The sequence below is a fragment of the Choloepus didactylus genome, chromosome 2 (assembly GCF_015220235.1).
Source record: "Choloepus didactylus isolate mChoDid1 chromosome 2, mChoDid1.pri, whole genome shotgun sequence".
In the NCBI taxonomy this organism is placed as follows: Eukaryota; Metazoa; Chordata; class Mammalia; order Pilosa; family Megalonychidae; genus Choloepus; species Choloepus didactylus.
This window is the reverse complement of record NC_051308.1, coordinates 109,513,170-109,525,635: the sequence shown is the minus strand read 5'-3', so window position 1 is coordinate 109,525,635 and position 12,466 is coordinate 109,513,170. Positions and strand designations below refer to the sequence as shown.

General features: G+C 38.0%; 1 protein-coding gene across 1 annotated transcript; it reads right to left on the bottom strand.

The window, feature by feature from the left end:
* Positions 1 to 3,918: 3,918 nt before the first annotated feature.
* On the bottom strand, positions 3,919 to 12,063 carry RIT1 (Ras like without CAAX 1). The gene is made up of 6 exons (XM_037825770.1): positions 11,836 to 12,063; positions 11,230 to 11,375; positions 11,002 to 11,058; positions 8,925 to 8,998; positions 8,508 to 8,699; positions 3,919 to 7,474 (listed from the first exon to the last, which is right to left on the bottom strand). The coding sequence occupies exons 2-6, from the start codon at positions 11,333 to 11,335 to the stop codon at positions 7,244 to 7,246; spliced, it is 660 nt and encodes a 219-aa protein (XP_037681698.1). The 5' UTR covers positions 11,336 to 11,375; positions 11,836 to 12,063; the 3' UTR covers positions 3,919 to 7,243.
* Positions 12,064 to 12,466: the final 403 nt, after the last annotated feature.

Sequence of the window (12,466 nt, the reverse complement as noted above, 5' to 3'; positions counted from 1 at the left end):
TGGTACTGTACTTTTCTTTGTTGGGAGGTTTTTTATTACTGATTCAATCTCTTATTACTGGTCTGTTCAGGTCTTCTATTTTTCTTGAGTCAGCTGAAGTAATTTGTGTGTTTCTAGGAGTTTGTCCATTTCATCTCAGTTATCTAATTTGTTAGTATACAATTGTTCATAGTATTCTCTTACAATCCTTTTTTATTTCTGTGGGTAAATAAAAACTTTTTAAATTACAAAAGTAATATAGGCATTTTAAGAAAATTGGAAAATAGAGAAGATAAAGTCTAAAATTTTAATAACCATTTGTCTTCCAGTCTTATTTCATGTGCATATTTTCCCTGATACATCACCCAGTATCACTGTAGAAAATATGTAAAATAAGTGCGAGTTCATAGAACAAGAAAAAAATCCACGTAGAGGCAAGCAGCATTGCTAATTTTGGCACATCTCCTTCCAATTTGTTTTGACTATCTTATGAGTGCAATCATGGCATGTATATATTTTTATAGGTAACAGTTTTAAAAAGTAACAACATCATCACCTAACAACAATGACGTTAAGAGTATTGTGGCACATCTGTTAGGATACTTTGGGATATATGTAACAGGAAACCCAATGCAAATTGGCTTAAATATTTTGAAAATTTATTGATTCACCCTACTGGAAGTCCAAATGTGGGGCAGGCTTCCAAACTGATTTATGTTAATGGTCACTGATATCATTAAGGACCCAGGTTCTTTCTGTGGGCTCACTTTTACATCCCATGTTAGTTTAATCCTAAGGCTTGTATCTGATATTTATAGAACCATTTCCAGGAAAAAAAGAAGAGATGGCTTCAGGATCTCTTCCAGAAGAATAAAGTAGACTTTTTTTCAGAAGCCTCTAGCAATTCTCTCACATAGTCATTTCTGAACCAATCACTGGCAAGGAGGATGGGATTACCTTTAAGCCATTTAGGGCACCCCGGAGCTGCGTGGGAAACAGGTGAATTCTTGAATAAAATGCCAGTTCTTTTGGAAGGAGAAATGGTTGATGGGTGGGCAACCAGCAACGAACACTACATTATTTCTACATTACTTCTGCCTCCAAACAACAAAGTGGTCCTATCCCCCAGGTCTTTCCTAGGTGTTGCCAACTGAGTTAAGGCCTCACATACTGATCTTATTCACCCCCTGTAACTTGCAGTTTGAAAAGACAAAATGGCCTTGTGCTTGAAGTCCTCTTTAAATAATTCACGAGCAACTTAAGTTTGCCACAGGACATTAATGTTTCAAAAAGCTGTGAAAACATCTATTCTTCATTAGCGTAATTCTTAGTAAACTGGACAGCACCCCAATTGCATAATACTGTACTAGGTCAAACACTTCTAAGAAATGCTCAAACTCTGCCTGGCCTTTAGGAACAAATTCCTACAGGAAGTCTCAAAGCTCAACAAACTCTGAATTAGATGTACCAGAGAAATCTGGATAAAAGCCTGGGAACTCATTAACTGCTCTTGTATTCAAGTCTGGGGAGCTGATAATTCACCTCATATGAAACCTCAATCTAGTCTGAAAAGCTCTGATCAGGTCATAAAGAGCTCATTTTCTTTTTAATAATAACAACAAAAATGGTGAACAATCGCATGTTTACCAATGCTGGACACTGTTTTAAGCACTTTCTACATATAACAGTCTTTTAATACTTACTACAGCCCTGTTGTGTATGTAGTACTATTGCCCTCATTTAACAGAAAAGAAAATTGAAGTCCAGAGAGGTTAAATAACTTGTGCTAAGTTCACACAGCTCATGAGCAATGGAGCCAGGATTCACTCTGTGGTAGTCTGCCTCCAGTACCGGTATTCTACCATCAAAGCCAGTGGAGACATGAGGGTAAGAGGCAAACAAACCCTAATGGAAATAAGTGCAACTGGAATGTGCTCACCATCTTTAAGGTTCTCAAGGATGTTTTACAAGGCCACGTCTAAACTGGGCATTTTCATGATTTACATTCACTTACACCAAATCAGCCTCTTCTCAGGTATTTTTCCAAGTTAACGGTTAATTATTGTTTACTGAGTGGGTGAAATTCCTACTTGTGCCTTACCCCTTCTCACTCCCACACAACAGAACTGAGACTCCAAGAACTGTGTGTTTGTTTTTATTCACTGTTGGATTCCCAACATCCAGCAGGACTCCTAGCACACAGCAGGCACTCAGTAAACGTTTGTTCAATTAAGGCAGGCAGGCAGGTAGTTGGAGAACAAAATACTGTCTCCATAGCAGATGTAAGGCAAACACAAAAAAGCTTTGCCTCTTCTTCCTACTTATCCTGAATCAGTGTTTCAAAAGCATTTTGGTCTAGAGTTTTGGTTTTGGGGATGGTGGTGACAGGGTATATTGCTGCAACAGACCCATAGATTCTCTTGAGGAGCCCAAGAATATTAAAGTAAGAGTCCTAGAATGTTTTAGGTGGGACTGTGCATATTACTTTTTATGGATTTAAATTCATGCACAGGCCTTCCTGAGGGAAGATTTTATGCTGGATTGCACTTTATTTGAGCACATATCTGGGCTCACCTTTCTATAAACCCTAAATTTCTCTGCCTCAGCTGTCTCACCCTACATACTCCTCTGCAAGGGAAACCAGGGAAAGCATCATGTGGCAGATGTTTCTAGAGCTAAAGACTTTTTTCTGGCTAAGAGCAAACTGTAAGTAAACTCTAGCAATAACCAGCTCTGGGTAGGGCAGGAAATGAGACACGTCCCCACCCCAGAAACTTTTGTTCAAAAAACTGGATGACTTAATGATGTGATCATATGTGCTGAGGAGGGTACGCACTGAACCAAAAGCTGCTCGTAAAAGATTAAAAAAACAAACAAACAAACAAAAAAAAAACCACAAAACAAAACGTTATCCAAAGCTAAAACATTTCAGCATTTGTCAGACAGCCAATTCATATTTAACAGATCGGACATTTCAGAATACCCCACATATTGAGACCTAACAGTCCTTTGTTTATCCAGTAGTTTCTTCCAGAACAAGGCAAAACTTTATTCTTGTTCCCAAAGCCAAATCCTTCATTTCCTTACTTGCGAATTATTATATCATCCTTCTTGTGTTTCACTCCCAATTGCTCCCCTTCCCTAAGTCATTCTGTATATAGCCACAAAAAATTTCCACATCTGTTACTACAACCTCGTCACTACTTTATACAGTCCTCCAGTGATCTCCCCAGATACTTCAACATCTTCCAGTTAGTGATTCCTAATTTTGGAATGACTGCTTGGTTGCTATCAGAATCTTCCGGTGAGGTTTTTGCTTTTTTGTTTTAATATAGACTCCTACATTCTATCAGAGATCTATCAAACCAAAATTTCCAGAGGTCAAGCTGAGAAATGAGAAAACAAAATGAAACACAGCAAAAGCTCCCTGGCTCTTCCTGATCAAGAATAACCGGTTATTTGGGTACCATGCACATTTCAGAGTAGATTTCAAGGTTTACCAACCAATTAGCATCATGAAGTAAGAGCATTTGGAGAAATTTTGAGCACAGTGTGAATAATGTCTTTAATCAGAGAACTAGGATTTCCAACTACTTTCCTTCAAGAAATATATACCACCTATGTTTCAGTTCTAGCTGAGCTGATTAAATGCAAAAATAAATTTCAGTTTTAAGCTGAGCAAATATAGGATTATTGCAAATCCAACATTTTCAGTGTTGAATCATCTTTTAAGGCCAAATTGCTTGTCAAAGTTAACAAGCGGGCCTAAAAAATAAAGATTTTGAATTTCTATATGTCTCATTCTTTCACGACTGAGTTTGGAAAAGGTGTAACTACTACTGATTCTTTATCAGGAGTTTACTGAATTTATTCAAGAAAATTTTTTTTATGACAAAAAGCAATAAATACCATGAATGAGGAGAAACTTCACAAGTCATATCTCTTTAACCTTATCTGTTTATTATTCTGTTCCAGTTAAATTCAATTTGCTTCCTCTTTCATTAGCCCTTCCATTAGTAGGCTCCTCTGATCTGCTATAGGTCATCCTAATTCCTCTCTTCTCTGAATTCCTAACATTCCCAGCTTGAACAACATCATCCACTGCTTTTAAGATTGATCTCTAGTTGTTGTGCATATGCAAATTGTCTAATCTCCAGCACAAGGATCATGTTTTATATTCCTCTGAATCCCTCACAGCTCTTAAAACAATACTTAGTTCACAGAAGAGACTAATACTTTGTAATTCAGCTGCCTATCCTAAGAGGTCACACTAGAAAATGGAATGCCACCTCCTCCATTAACCCGGTTTCAACAATGGACAAGACACTTTTCCATTCAATAAATGTCAAGTAAAGAGGACACAAAAATACATTCCTTTAAAGGCCAAACTAAGTTCTATCAACATTGATGCCCATTTTGAGTGGAGATAAGCAATGATCCTTCACATAAAAAACTACTCCTCATTCTCTCACATTCAGTATACATACTTGAAACAATTTTAACTCTTTATCAGGTGACAAATACTCTTCTTCAATAGGTGTTTTTCCCGTCTCCCTACCCAAGAGATTATCTCTTTGAATGAAGAGGCTTTCTTTGGCATTCACCCTAGCACCTGACACTGGTGTTCTGTACAAGATGGGCACTCAAAATTTTTTTGAATCAGTATTTCCCAGAATATGAAGTCTCATGGTATTCATTTTTTTTTCCTTAAAATGACCATTTTTCAATGATTCCAAGCATTTCTATCCACTCCTAGTTTAGTGAAGGAAAAGCCCAACAAGTTGTTCAAAATTTTTGTATTGTGTCATAAAAACTGTCTTCATATACAAGTGCATAATTAAAACCTCCGTCTCCCAAATATCACAGTAGACCAATTTTTGCTCATATGTCACCAAATTAAAACATATATCCATTTGTGAATTCTAAACAGCTAACGTTAGGCACTACCTTAAGCCTCTAGATCTTGTAACTTGATTGATACGGACGCGAACAGTTCCAGTGCCTTTTGAGTTGTCCCTGAATTTCTCTCTTTTCAAAGTTCCATGCAGTAACTGACTTTAATGCCCTCAAATTAGGATAAAGCTGATTATTTAGATCTTAGAAATTGCCTACATTGTATGACCACAAAGAATAGAAATATGAGTTACACATATTATACCCCTCAACCTACTTGGCACCATATACAGAATTCTCAAAACTAACTGATGGACTAATTCATCTAAGGATCAAATATATGACAGTGATAGTCTTAGAAACACTAATTCACTATTTTTAATTTTATACAGTACAAATCTCCTCCTCTCTTAAAGATCTTTCTTTCTGGCAACGTTTCCTGCTGCCTTGACATCTTTAATTATATAGTGGTCAGTTTCTTGCTTGATGCTACTAACACTTCCCTAGGTTATTATTAGTAATGAGAAGCTAAGGCATTAAACTTAAAAGGCTCTAAACTAGTTCAAATGTGGTTGAAATACTGTTAGAATTATACTGTATTTCTTTTCAACCTTCATGCTTCTCCAAAGTGCTAAGGCTCCTATAAGATTTTTGTCCTGAACAGATTCAAATTCTAAGTCTTTCAACTTTTGGATGGCTTGAGTATTATAAAGCATTTGTTTGGTAGCAAAAACCTTTCCTGGGAGTTTTAAAAAAGACTACCACCCAGAGATTTAAGAATTACAATGTTCACTTTTCTTTAAACCCACAACAAATATCATTAGTTATGAGATATACAACAACCCTGTTCTCCTTCAGACTCTAATGAAAGGTGAAAATAGTAAGATGAGCTATGCACTTTTGAAGAGGTGCTACACAAAGTCCTCTTTTTAAAATGGACACAAACACTGCTTCAGTCTCATTTAATGTTCAATATGTGATATATTACTCTCAGAACTTTTGCCTTTAACTCCTCACATACCAAGTTCAGATATCAAAATAATCCTGATTCCAAAACAGGGAATTCACCAGCAGTGTTTAAAGCTGTTTCTCCCTAGGACTATAGTTTCTCACTATGCACAGGAAGCAAAGTGGGATTCTCTTAGGCTAAGCTTTGTCAAGGCTCAAACAAACCTGAGGTGAACTTAGCAAGGTCCTGGTAAAGGAATCTTCAGATGGGAAACTCAACATATGTGTTTAATAAAGCTTAAAGACTGACCCATTACATAGAAATACCACAGGCTTTCTTAGAGCACTGAGTTTAGTGGTTGTGATGTCAAGGAGGCACATACACAATTTTACTCAAAGCTCCTGAAGTTTCTTCTGTATGGAAAATGCAGTCAGTCTGAGAGGGCCTAAACAGCATTTTGCCAGGCCTAGCTCTTTTCAAGAGCACAGTGAAACTAAGGGAAAGAACTAGGAAGCAATTAATGTAAATGCACTGCTGTGTGTGTCTCTAGGGGAAAAATAAACTTGTATAAGGAAACGGCTGCCCTAGCCAAGATTTAGATTAAACGAGATTTAGTAATCAGTAATGGTTCCCAAGTGTTTACCTTTGAAGTTGTAAAAACTAGGCAAAATCCTGAAAGGAAGAGTAAAATAATCTCATAGGAGAACCTTTCATTGCATTTTATATGCTTGTATTTGTGCTTGCCCATTCTTTTGCTCTTGGGTTAAATGTGTGCCTCTTAGAAAAGCCAGGCTCCTAAAGGGTACACTGTTTTGATCCTATCTTTTTCTAGCCAAGTCCCTACAAACATATGGCCTGATTTCCTAAATCTCATCACTTCATAATCTGCAACAGGAGTCAGCTCCTTGCTATTTGCTGAACCTTAGCACTGATCTCTTCAAGTTTCTCTGTATGATCTCTTCTCTGTCTTGAGGAAGCACAGTGTAAATAGAAGACTGAGGTCTTTCTCTGAACAGTCCCAGAAAACTGAAGTTGAAAGATAATGTGGATTGTGCACAGTAAAAATTTCTCTTGTGAGCTTAGTCAAACACAAATGGTATACACATTCCTCTGAGTATAAACAACTTACATTAATCAATTAATATCAGCAATGGTACTCAAAACATTGGTAGGTCAAATTCTAACGTGACAATTTAAAAGTAGACAATGCTCCACTGAGTTAAAAAATCAGAATTAACTAAGAGACAATACTTTAAATACCACATCATTGAAAACTCCTAGTAGGCATGTCCTCCTCATCAGTTACTTTAAAAATAACAGTCATAACAGGACAAAGAGCAAGCACCATGCTCACTAAGGCAGGTTACTGGACTGCTTTGATAAAGCACTGCAGTTCAGAGGTAAACATTTCCTATCTTCCCTTCAAGTTACTGAATCTTTCTTCTTCCGGAATGGTGATTTTAGCCTCTTCCATACACTGCTTTTGGGTTTAGATTTTTTCTCCATGGCTAGTACTGCCTCCTTTTCTTTCCTACGTATCTCCCGTACAAGGGCATGGAACACATCATCAATGTAGTAACGGTAGGCAGCAGATGTCTCAAAAAAGGGACAGCTGAATTCTCGGGCCAAAGCCAATCCTTCTTCTTTGGTAACCTTTAAGAACGTGAACAAGAGAAAAATTTACAGTAATAACACTGGAAAAGAAATACAAGCATCCAGAAAAGTAAATGGGCTACCTTAACTGAAGAGAGTTCCTCAACTCTAGACGTGTTCAAGCAGAGTACAGTGATTTTTGTAATGTTTGGGAGACTGGCTTAGAGAACTGCCTTCAAATTACATAATTCTATTTCTAGTTTATTTTAAAGATAACCTTTTAGAACAGGGAATACTTAGATATCAAACAGGAAATAAAGTTTCCTCATACTTTTTATTTTAAGAAAGAGAAACACTAGGCAAAGAGATGCAGACCTAAACTACAATACCAAAATCTACTAGGAACCCAAAATGGACATATCCAACTATGGATATACCAAAACTTCTCCAACTTTTGGACTTTTAAGACTGTTTCCAACTTTTTAGTAACATAAATAGGCTGGGAATTGCCCATTTTACATATAAACTTCTGAACGGATTTTTAAAACAGGGATTAACTGAGAAGCACCATGAATTTAACGTCTGTCAAACTATTTACAAAAGTTTGTACAATTCACTGCTTCCATTAGTGGTCAAGAATGTGCCCATTTCATTACATGTTCACCATTACACCAAACAGCAAAAGTTAAAAATCACTGCTAACATGAAGGATAACATTTATTTTAAAATCCTCTACAATTTCTCCCCTTCCAGGGCTCATAATCCTCACCATCAGGAAGGCTGACCTAATTTTCTTCTGTTGCAATGCAGATTTATTTCTGAGCTTTTAGGAAATGAACATTCCATGATCTTTCACTTAATGGTGGTCCCTCTGTCATCTGGATATAATCCTACAGCTTCTGGCCTATAAAATGATTCCTATAATGTGGATGTTATCTAAAATAAAAGCAAATTAGTAGACAGAGGGAAATTTTCAAGTTTAGGGAGAAGCTAATTCTGAATTTTTATTTTAAGGCAAAGAAATCTATAAAAGGATAAATAAAAATGACTAATTCCACAACATTATAGACAGCACTTTCTTCTCTATCCTCACCTGTCTTAGCTGTTTCAGGTCAGACTTGTTTCCCACAAGAACCACAGGTGTATCATCAGTACGTCGAACTCGATAAATAAGCTGTTTAAATTCCCGAACTTCATGGAAACTTCGACGATCCGTGATAGAATAACAGATGATAAACCCTTCTCCTGCCCTCATATACTGATCCCGCATGGCTGTAAATTCTGCCTATTGGGGAACAAGGGTCATTAATGCATTGATGCAGCCTAAAACTACATACACATCAGTTATTTATTTCAGATTAAAGAAGAGATACGTTGGTTACCTGCTATCCTGAGTCAGAGTGCATGAAAAATTAAAAGAGATGAACTAGTGATCTTCTCTGCATAAGCCTTCCCCTCCCCTTTATCAGAGTGAAAAAGGCTTTACTCATAGCATTCTGGAATTTAATACCTGTCCAGCTGTATCCAAAATGTCCAGATTGGCAGGCTCATCATCAATACGGATCCGGATTTTATAAGCATCTTCTACAGATGGGAAGAAAAGTGTACTATAAACCCATAAACAGAGGAATAAATGCCTTATTTTAAAACTCCTTTTGTGGAGAACTAGATACCACCCAAGTTCTTTAGGTTCCCAAATCTTCTCAAGAAGCATGATAAATCCACTGAGGTAAATAAATTGGGTCTTCATTAAGGTTTCTGTCTCACATAGATGATGAAGTAGTTCATTCACAACTTCAGTTTATAAAACTTTACCTGCAATTCTAAGCTAAAAAAGGATTCTGAAAGATTCACAATAATCCAGTGAGGTAGGTATTATTATTCCCATTTTATAGATAAAGAAAATTAAACTCTCAAACATCAAATGTCTTCCCTAAATACAGAATTAGAGGCAGAGCCAGAATTAAAATCCAGGGCTTCTTGACACAAAACTCTCGTGTGCTAATTGTGTCTCCTTATTTCAATAATATAGAAAAAAGAAAAACCATAACTTACTCTACTATTTTATGAACAATCCATTTTATCATAATTTCTCCTTTATGAAAGCAAATTTATGTATATTATTATAGTAAGCTTAAAAAACACATTTAAAGTAAAAAAGAAAAAAATCCACACAATATTTCTATCACTCAAAAACAACTGCTATTTACATCCTGATATATTTCTTTTTAACATTTTTTTCTTGCATCCCTGCTTCTGACTTTTCCTTAAAGATGAAGAGCCTACTAACTCAGTGTTTCTCAAACTACAGGTCATGATCCATAAGGATTAATGAGTGGTGAAATCAATTTAGTGGGCTGAGACCAGCACCAAAACAGAAATCTTAAATAAAATAGAAAATACCAGAGCGCACACATCACATGTAGTAGGTATAGTTCTGTGACATTTTAATTTTAGTTACATATACATCCATGTTTATGCATATATATGTATACAAATATACATAGACATACATAAATTTTAATACTTATATGTGAACCAGTTACTTTAAAGAAAGGAAGAAGTCATTTTTGGAGTTCTCAAGTGAATTATCTGAGGCTCCAAATTTATTTAACTCTTAGAACCCTCATAATGGTTCGAATTCCTGAAAAATGTTTTAAATGTGATGTAGTGCACCAAAAACAAGAACTGTTTGTACTTTTCCCGATCCACTTAAGCATCTACTGTATAAAATGACCACATCCAAAGCTGGTTACCACAAAACGTCCATGGCTTGGTGGAAAACAAAGCAGCAGAGGTCTGACCCAATGGAAATCCTTCCTAGAAACCAGGGATCCTGGCAAAAAGTATCACATACTAAAAATCTCCTATTAATAGTTATCGTAGACCTTCTGTGTACCCCTTTCCTCCAGTTTTTCTTTTATACTAGGATACAACACCTTAGAACCAAATCTGATTCCTTATAGTTCAGGAATGACAGGATTGGTCTTAGTCTTTGTAAAGAACAGCAATAAAAATGAAGCAAAACAAAATGACTTTTGCCAAAAATGGAGAGTTAAGGACTATAAAAGATGTCAGGAAGGCATTATTATATAATGAACTTCAGGTATAAGGAAGTATTATGAAGGACAAGGGGAAGAAGTCCAAGCTCTGCATGTTTGGGTTGTAAGAGTTCAGCAGGCTGGCTCTACTTGTTTTTCTGCTTCCTTCTGTGGAAGTTGAAACAAGCTGACTCATAGTTACATAGTCTCAAGTTAGACCCTTTCAGAAGTGACAGCAAGAAGAGGTTTCTGTTAAGTGGCCTTTAAGCTTTGCCTTTAATCTGGTAATATAATGTACCAAGTATAAAAATGTGATAAAGAAAGCTGTCACATTAGTGTTCAGTAGACCAAAGATGGCTTATGTACATAGAGTTTAATGAGGAAAAAAAGAAATATTCAGTTGCTATGATACTCTCATTACTAAAAAAATCCAAGACACCAAAACTGGCTCAAAATATAAATAGTTAGAAGTTGTTTATAAAATTAACATTCAGCAAGATAATTTTATGGGGTTTATTTGGAAACCTAAGTGATAATGTGACTTACCTATGGTGGGGTCATGATCTTCTGGGAATCGGTGGCTGATGAACTGCATGGTCATGGCTTTAAAACAAGAAATGAAAGTTAAACTCCACACAAAGATGACCCACAGAAAGAATTTTAAGTATGAACATTGCATGACAGCCAGTAATCCATCTGCTTTGGGCAGAGGTCATTTATTTTAACTACTTTTCATCCACACTTCTTGTCAAATGGAAGAAAAATACCACCTACCACTTTTCCCTACACCACCAGCACCCAGCATCACTAGTTTGTACTCCCGTGAGAGCCCTGCAGGGCTGTTACAACAGCCACCAACTGGGCGAGTTCCAGAATCCATTTTCCTCTTGGGGAAATGTACCCAGAGGAAAAGCCACCACCTAGAAAGGAGAAAAATATTTAATCCTTGATGGAGACAACGCGACGACAGTCCTAGAGCCAGCCCTCATTTTGGCCTATAACCCCTGCTCCCTACGGTATCTTTTTTTGCGGCCCCAAGGAGCCCCAAAATCTCACCCTCCCCGCAGGAAAATTCAGCCCTAAATATCACAGGTTTCCCGAATTAATAAAAGAAAAGAGACAAAGAAATCCGGAATTTCTTTTCAGACTGGGGCATCGGCACAATAGGGAAGAGGGGACGAGTGAGAAAACTGAGGTTTGGGGACCAAAAAGACCACTGTCTCTTAGGCCACAGGGGTCCCCTCCAGACGCCCAAGGCACCCCGAGGTTCCGCCCCCTCCCATTCTCCTTGGAAGCTCCCTCCCCTCCCCCAGCTGCACCTCCACCCGTCTTCCTTCCCCCTCTCCTCAACTTTACAACCCGATCCTCCGCCGCTCGTACCCGTCCGGACAGGATCACCCACTTCGTTTTCCTTCTTTCGCTGCGAGACGCCGGCAATGACCTGTGACCCCTCCCGCGGCCCGGTAAGATGGCGCCATCCGCGCCCGCGCCCGCGCCCGCGCCTCGACGGGAGGGGCGGGGCCGCCCCATGACGCCAGCGCCAAGTCCCGCCCCCTCCAGGGCGGAACTCCTCTTCCAGATCAAGCCTTGACCGGCGCGCCACCTCGGGTGGCGAGTGGCATGCCATCTTTAAGGGGCAGTGAGGCACACACATATAATGGTGTTAAAATTATTCCCACAAAACGAAGGAATATGTGATACCAAGCGGGACACAAGGCCTCTGAAGTTTAACAAAGTTAACTCAGCTGTTTGCTGCTTATGGAAAAAAAAATGGTAACCGAGCCAAATATAATGAGGAAACACAAAGAGGAAGTGAGGAAGGGGAACCCATCTCCCCCACAACCCCCCCCCAAAAAAAATAACAGGCTTTAAATCACATTTACCGAGATGACTGCTCAACAGCAGAAAAAGCAGATTTCCCCAAAGGAGCAGCTGCGATGACTTGGCTTGAACCCAACTCTCAAAAATCACATTTTCACAACATTCTAGTTATCCTAAGCAGGGTTATGTA